This window comes from Condylostylus longicornis, unplaced genomic scaffold, assembly GCF_029603195.1.
Source record: "Condylostylus longicornis isolate FDR11 unplaced genomic scaffold, ASM2960319v2 ptg000004l, whole genome shotgun sequence".
NCBI classification, from domain to species: Eukaryota; Metazoa; Arthropoda; class Insecta; order Diptera; family Dolichopodidae; genus Condylostylus; species Condylostylus longicornis.
In genome coordinates this window covers 11,091,884-11,100,852 of record NW_026577973.1, presented here as the reverse complement: position 1 = coordinate 11,100,852, position 8,969 = coordinate 11,091,884, and the positions used below count along the sequence as shown (strand labels likewise).

Below are 8,969 nucleotides of genomic sequence, written 5' to 3'. Positions count from 1 at the left end.
GTGCAAAATCAAATTTTGAAATAATTTTCTTACAGGTTTTTCGTTGTTTGTTAAGTTGGGTTAGGTCTAGTTGGGATACACAAAATCCCCTGCTTTCACGAGAAACAGCCCGAACTTTTCAACTTCGCCAGATCCGTAGTATGTAAAAGGCATTGCGGCAGCCATTGACAATTGTCCGTTGTCATTTAGTTTTCTCACGAAAAGTGAAATTTTATATTCTAACTTGTATTTTCATATCGAATTCATGGTGAAGAATTAAGGATTTTATATATCATTTTAATAGCAACTATATTGCATATATTCTAGTATTGCATCGTCTTAAATTGTAATTACTATTTTTTGTTACGAATTTATAAAACAAAATTACGCCTTAAAGAAAATTCATTTTGGTGCTTATTGATATAGAGCTAGGTGAAACGATTTTATTCTAGTTAACTGTTTTAAGAAAATTTCCAGAAAATTCGGAAACTAGTGCGGTTTTAATAAGTTTCACTTTATAAGGCCGCTAAAATCTTGAAAATTTTGCAAAATCAAATTAGAAATCTATTGCTAGTCTAGAAGTACATTTTCCAACTCGTTTTCCTTCTCTAAAAGATATGGCGTATCGAAATCAAAAAAGGGACATTTTTCACTAAAAACCGTTAGAACGACAAACTTGACTGATGTTTTTCATTTTTGAATTGAGCTCATGTAATTAATTTTCAATATTACATAGTTAGTATGGCGAGTTACGGTTACCACGCCACAATTTCAGAATATTAGGAAAATTTCAATTTGCAGTTACTTATTTAAATTTTGTTCTCATCCTAAAAGTATGCATTATTAAAATATCATAATACATTGTTCTCATTTGTTTGTAGAGAATTTCTGAATGAAAGTAGAATAAGTAAAAACGACCGATTGAATTATACCCCGCACCTTTCGTTGTTGTATAGCAATTACTCAAACCTGTGAAACCATTCTATAGAAACTTAATGGATATGTTTGACCTATAATTGGACACACAACTGTTAAGTTTCATGAATCTGACTTTATTATTTTTCCAAATATTTAAAACTAACTTCTGAAGTTGTATGGTAGGTAGCCGAACATGTCAAGTAATTCCACTAAAACTTCAGAAATATATCTCACCTATAATTGAACACATGACTATCAAGTTTCATTAATCTGACTTTATTATTTTGCCGAATATAAAAAATTTGCTTTTGGAGTCGTATGGCAGGCACCCGAATCGGTACCTCTATCCCATTAAAATTTATTTTATAGTTATACCTTTATTAGTTTTTGAAATATTTAAAATAAACTCTTTGAGTTGTATGGCAGCTACCCGAACCCGTTGTCCGAAGTAGTCCAATTACAATAGGGTTCGTCCTTGGCACAAAAAAAAAAACAACTTGTAAAAGTTTGGTGTCAATTGCATGATTCGTTTTTGAGTTATCGTGTGATCGGACGGACGGACGGACGACAAGACGGACATGTCTAAATCAACGCAGAATTTTACGTTGAGCAAGAATATATATATATATGTCCATACCGTAGATGACTCTTTCAAGTAGCTACAAAATCCTTCACGAAGTGCAGGGTATAAAAATTGTGTTTCTTTTTTCATATTGCTATGTGAAAATATGTCGACAACTAGTTAAAAATTTTCATCCCAATATCCATTTTATGATCCTAACATTCATCACAATTGGCAATTATATTTTCTAATTGAACTTGCTTGCTATAATATACATATGTATGCAGGTCAATTTTTCCTGAGACATATGTCAATTGTGTATTGTCATTTCTAATTGTGAATCACAAATTCATTTAAAATAACTTTGAAATCATAAATGTCTTGTAGATTGAATTTCATTTTGCTGTCTAGTCTATTGTAATTTCATAGAATTAAAGGATATTACCCGATCTTATCGTAAAATGATGAAATAAGTACATATACATTGTGTATTTGAAGTTCAAAAAACTAAAAATATTTAGGATCCAATGACATTTTTATTTTGCCAAACGAGTTTTCAAATATACCTGAAATTACTAGAAAAAATTTTAAAAATTGTCATAAACTATTGAAATTTCATTACCCTGTTTTATTTTAATTTTTAAAAAATTACTTGATGAGTTCAAATTATTCCAGTTCTTTGGCAACAAAATTAAGTTTTCTTTGTTAGTTCTTTTGTTCCAAGGAAATTAATTAAAATTTTCCTTTATTTACCTTTTAAAAATTAGATAAAAAAATGGGGAAAAATTGAATTGCATTTTTATTGTTGTTGTTTTTTTTTGTTTAAACTTATAGCGTAGTAATTATTTACTGGAAGGGTTATTTCTAAGTATAAAAATCCTGTTTTTTCGTAACAAAGGAGGAATTAAAGTATTCTATTTCAAAAATCAAACATCTTTGTTTTTGTTGGACAGTTTTAACTTTTGTTTGTGTGGTTATATGCTCTATGATAAGAAAAATATTCAAATCTTCTTTTAAAAGAAAATCAAAGAGAAAATCACGCAGAAAAGATAAAGGTAGATAAAAAAAGTATAAAGGAATTATAAAAAAGGAAAATGGAAATTAACACTTTTCGACCTTAAATTTTCCCTTTTTTAATTCACTTTTTTCCCGTTTCATAATTAGAATTTTCTTTTGAAGATTTTTGAAAATAAAAGTGATGAGAACAATTAATTTTCCAAGGGTTTGCAAATTTTTTTTTTGTGTTTGGTCACAAAAGAAAATTATTGTTGTATTGAAATTTACAAATCTCCCCAGTTTTCTATTAAAGTGTAAATTATTATTCTATATTACATAATGTTTTATTAATTATATTTAATTTTTAAGATAACAACGAGGAGTCTCAGGATTCAGAACATTATATTTGTAGTTGAAAGAAATTCTTTCAAAATTCAACTATAGTGACTAGAATATACATTGAGTAAAACAAAACTATAATATAGTTTCAACATAATTCTTTAAATATTTTATAAAAAAATATGCTTAATAGCCTTACTGCACCTCAACGTCTGTCTATACGTTTGCAAGACATCTAAACTGTTCGAAAAATTGAAAGCTATGAATTGATTTAGATGAAAATGTTATTCCTTCAGCATCATTAGTAAATCAGTGACGAAATCTGCCTTTTTAGATATCAATAAATTTTAAAGTATGGGAGCTATTAAATTGAAATTTTATATTTTCAATGTGTCTGCTGTAAAATGATATCACATCTGAGGAATTTCGTTCAATTGGAATTATTCAATCCCAAGTTATAAGAGTTTAAAAAACGAAGCCTTTCGAAAAAAGGTAGGTAGTGCCTTATTGATAATATTAAAATCAATATTTTAAGCAATTAGATCTTTCGTAATTAATTGACGTTGAATATACGAAAAAAATTAATTTCTTTTAATAAATAACAAATGCGAGAATGATGCACATGTAGACCTGGACTATATAACTGGCTAGAGTCATGGGTATTTGAAGCTTTTCAAATATTTCTAATTCTCTTTTTTTATTTGTATATGGTTTCAAACTGTTTCTTAGTCAATAAGTGGACGAACAGCTAACTAAGAGCTTAATTCTGTCTACTAAATTTAGTACAAGGAAAAATTCAAACATGCTATTTCGAAAATTAAAAAAATACAATTTTTTTCGCATTTTAATTAAATAAATAAATATTTTATTAAATAAATTAATTTTTTTCTATAAGTAAGTTTGTTGGAATTTTCATAGATTATCTGCATACATAAAATATAAAATCTTTGGAAATTTGAAAAGCAAATAAATAAATTCTCAATTGATGTGATTGCCAGTCTCCTGTGTCATTTTTTACCTCCTCTATTTTGAAATTCCTTTCTGTTTTTCTTCTGTTCTCTTCCTTAAATTTTATTTTCAATTAATTTGGAATTTGTCCTTTGTACGCAATTTCTTGAGCATCCTGCGGTTGCCCATTGTCTGATGATCTAGCCCAACCATGAGGTGCATCAATATGATCATGATGATCGATATGATGATGATCAATATGATGATGATCGATGTGATGTGGTACAACATGCTCATGTGGAACAATATGTTCAATATGATGTGGCACATGATCTATATGATGATCTATATGATGTGGAACAATATGTTCAATATGATGTGGTACAATATGATCGATATGATGATGTGGTACAATATGATCGATATGATGATGTGGTACAATATGATCTACATGATGTGGAACAATATGATCGATATGGTGGTGTGGTACAATATGATCAACATGATGTTCAACGTGATGATGATGTGGATAGTGTACAACTTCGTAATGTGCGAACTGAATTTGAAACAAAATGTTAAAAAACAAAATTAACTATATAATATATATATATATAAATATATACAAAATTTAAATTACCTTTGGTTTTGCAACCTTAAATATTAGAATAGCACCAGATAAGACTAATGATAATAAACCTAATGTCATAGCTTTCCATGTTTTTAATGCAATTAAAGATAAGGCAAGTGGAACTAAAACTGTCGATTTAAATTTTAAACCTAATAAGAATGGCAACATAATTCTTTTGACAAAACCTCGACCTAAAATTATATTTTCATAATAAAAAAAAATTTTAAATTATTTTAATATAATTTTTGCAATACCTTCTACAGCATTTCCATCGGTTAATGGAATTTCAACACCTTGTGTTAAACCTCCTTCTAAATATGAATTTGGAATAAATGATCTTGCTTCAGATGATTTTAAAAATTCAGGTGCATTAATTTTTAATGAATGTGTTGCTAGAAAACTATCAATTTTATCAAATAATTCAAGTCTAGCATCTCGTTTTCCAGATCTTTGTTGTTGTTTATCAAAATCAAAACCATTATCTTCGCCCGTTCTAACAATTGTTAATTCATTTGTTATTTTGATTTCATCTTGTTGTACAGCTTTACTTAACCAACTTAAAGCTTTCGGTTTAATACAATTTACTTTAAAATCTTTCAAACATGATGAATAAATTTCCAATGCTAAATCAATAGCAGATTTTTCTGTTGAACAATTTTCTATTAAAATGATTGTTACTATTAAACCAAAAATAAAAGGCTTCATGATCCTTTTAGAAAACGGATGTAATTGGGAAAAAAAAAATTATACCAATTCTTTTTTAAATTTTAAATCGTAAAATATCGTAAAAAATTTTATTTTAGTTTTTATCAACAATGTTAGGCGGCTACTACTAAATTAATAATGCCACTATAATTTCAATTGGTGCAGGTTTTTATATGGAACTTAAATTTGTAATCATATTTCAGACAATTTCGTTTATGGTATCGTGTATATATAGTATGTATGTACTTATGTAAAATTTCCCCTAAATGAATGAAAACTTGCTTTATTTAATGAATTGAACGTTTATATTAACATGTAGCGTTGTACCTCTCTTCTTTAAAAATAAATCAATTGTTATTTTTATTTCATTATTATTAAAAAAAAAACAAAGAAAAATGCGAATCAAATCACTTTCAAAAACGTTTAATTGCATCAGTCCGAAGAAAATATTTTAAATGCAAATATACACTCATACACACACACGCACACATATGTCTGTTAAATAAGGTACGTGAGTTTGTTTTTTTTTGCTTTTTGGTGAAATGCCGGGTTTAAATTTGCATTTGTATAATAATTTAATTTTTGTATAACAGGTGGAATTCAAGTTAAGAATCAATAGTATTTACTTCATTTTTCATTATTTTTGGTTTTAATGGCATTTGTTCAAGGAGGTGGGAGATTAAATCTATTTATAAATATTATGTACATATATATATATATATATATATATATAAATATATTTTAATTTAAACAAACTACCGCAGGTTGTCAATGCATATAGAATTTTAAATAGAAAAATTACAAAATGTCCAATATTTTGGTTGGTCATAAATGAAAAGAAAAAATTTCTTTAAATTAGCTTTTATGTTGTGATGAAAAGTGCCAAATCTGCTATGTTGTATTAAAAACATGAATTTTATTATTGATTGAATACTAAAATATTGTAGTATCAAAAGTTTTCAATTCCCTGCGTAAATATTGTTTTTTGATAAAAATTCAAGGTATATTTAAAATGAATTTTAATAGGAGAAAATATTTTGATTTCAATTAAAAGAAATTCGAATAAAAATACCAAATTGTTAAGTAAACAACGTGCAGAAAATATAATCAGCAGGTATTTAAAAAAAAATTTTTTAAATTTTTCAGATTTAAAATCAAAAATTACCTTCATTCGGTAAGTTGCTTATACTCGTACTTTATTTAATCAGCTCAAAAAGTATTATATTAATTTTTATTATATAAAATTATATAACAATAGTATTATTAGTAATAAAGTAAATTCTGAAAATTTTTACATCATGTATATTCAAAAAATTATGAATTTCTTTATTATTTAAAATAAAGAGATGCACAGAATTCCGCGTAAACAATTCTGAATTTTACATTAATACACACACCTTTAAAGATATAAGCTTTCATTAGAATTTTAATTATTATAAAAATTAATGAAAAAATTAATGAAAATTCATTGTTCTATTATTCTGCTGCTTTACACTGTTCGATGTATATTGAAACCATTGTTCACTTTAATTTAAAACCATTTTTTTACCAAGCTTCTTGTATTTCTCTTGTTCTCTCTTCTTCTCCATTTATTTATTGCTAGTATTTAAATTTATTATATTTATTTCGAACAAAATGAAACTTAAATAATGACAGGGTAATTAAAAAAACTCAATTTTTCAAATTAAATATTCATTTTGATTAAATGTAAGAAGCGCGCCAATAATATTTTGCTGTAAATATTAATATAGTTCTTAAAAAATGTTAAAATACTCATATTCATTAAAATGTTTGAAATATTTGTAGAAGAGTAATTAGTCTGATTCCTGAGAGCAAATAAATTTGGTTTAATGCAACTTTTTTTTCTAAAAAGAATTTTTAGCATTTAAATCCTTTGCAGTATTTGCTCAATGTCGTAAATAGGCCTATTACATATATCTAGGAGAAGATAAACAGCATAAAATGGAATTAGCAGTGAATCAGGATATTCTAAAATATGTATATTTTGCGGTGAAAAAACGGTATACATTTTGATTGATACCTTTGAAATATTGATTGAACTTGAAGTTTTAAATAAATTAGTCGCTTGATTAGCTTGAAAATTTTTGACTTTAAAAATATTTTTATTCAAAGCTTGAGTTTAGTTGTCTTTAAAATTGCAGCTTTATAATTTGAGAATATAAGCAAACGTTAGAACATATTCATTGGGGCCCGAGCAGTAGTTTTAATTTTGTGTAAAAATGTGTTATGAATAAAATTACTGATGTTTAGACAATAAAATTATAATTTGAATCATAATACATACAGCTTCAAAATTGTCAAAATTAGCGTTAGAGCCATAAAACGCCTTTTTAGGGTTCATTAATTATTCGATATTGTTAAAATCAATAATTATTATAATTGGAATGAAATGAATTTGTTATAAACTTGCAAATAATTGTGGAGTAAAAATTTTTGTATTTCATGTCCGATTTGAAATAGTTTTTGGTGTATTACTTATACATTAATTAGAAATTTCAAATTAATCTGCTTATACTCGTAATTAAAACACTTGTGAACAATGAATATGTTTTGAAACAACCTGTAATTTGTCTGATGTTAAAGTAGTAGAATGCACATTGTACTTTTACATTAAATTTAAAATCAATAATAATTGCAAAATTCTCGGAAAGATTTCATTTAATACTATTTAATTTAAGTTGCAAGGTGGGCTATAAATTTCAATTATAATATTCTGAATTAAAAATAAAAATTAAAATTACAAATTTTTGTTTTTTAACGAAATTTATTGAATCCTTTTTTTTCACATTTATACATAGATATTTGAATATAATTTTTGTAATTAAATCACCTTTGACCAATTTTCGTTTTAATTTACAATTAATTAAATTTAATATGATTCAAAATGATTTTTGTTTTATTTCAAAAATTCAAAAAAAAATAAACATTAATAAATACTTAAAATATAAAAAAATAATAAATTAACAATTCAATAAATAAATATTTATAATAAATAAATTAATTATATATGTAGATTTAAGATATAAATTAACAATACATATTAAAATAAATAACAAATAAATAATTCTTACAATTACAATTAATTAACAATCTCTTACAAATTGTTCTATTAACATTACCGATTCGAAATTTTAGTATATTAGGTTAAATTAAGGTTTCCTCAAATTAATATTTTGCAACTATATCTGAAGGCACTCAGTTTAATTCTAAAAATTTTTTAATTAAAATTGTTTTTATAGTGGACAATGAGTGTCTCAAACGATAGTATACTCGTATAAGTTATAATGTGGCTGAGTTTTTTTAAGTTGGTTTTAAAATTATTCTGAATAAATTTTTTATATAGAAAATCATATTTCATGGGATATGACTAAAAAATTAAAGAAAGTTTTAAGAATAGGTCGGTTGTTAGCTGAATTTGGGATTTTTTAAATTTCAGTAATTTAATTCGATTATACTCAAATAAATTGAATGATTTATTAAGGTTCGTTTGAGATTTATGTTCGGAGCTCTAAAATACCCATTTTTCAATTTAATGATGCTGATAAAATATGCGAAAAAAACAAAAAAAATACTTAAATGCAGGAATTACGATTGCTTTAGTGAAAAGGTAAAGTTAATGTTGTCAATTAAATTTGATAATTTAGATTCTAGAAGTCTCCAAAAGACATTAATATGCCTGCAATTTCATTATTTATTAGCTGTGTTGTTGAAACTTACATATCAAACATACTTTTAGGAGTCCAATGTATGCGATTAACTTTTATGTTTTTCTGATTTTCTTAGAAATTGATTCCAAAAACCTCATATATTTTAAGATTACAATTATAAGAAATAAATTTTTAATGTTTGGAATTCGCCGTTTTAGCTAAACAA

General features: G+C 25.5%; 1 protein-coding gene across 1 annotated transcript; it reads right to left on the bottom strand.

Moving 5' to 3' along the window:
• Positions 1-3,875: 3,875 nt before the first annotated feature.
• LOC129613201 (uncharacterized) lies at positions 3,876-8,617 on the bottom strand. The gene is made up of 4 exons (XM_055527174.1): positions 8,614-8,617; positions 4,625-5,029; positions 4,380-4,561; positions 3,876-4,298 (listed from the first exon to the last, which is right to left on the bottom strand). The coding sequence occupies exons 1-4, from the start codon at positions 8,615-8,617 to the stop codon at positions 3,876-3,878; spliced, it is 1,014 nt and encodes a 337-aa protein (XP_055383149.1).
• Positions 8,618-8,969: the final 352 nt, after the last annotated feature.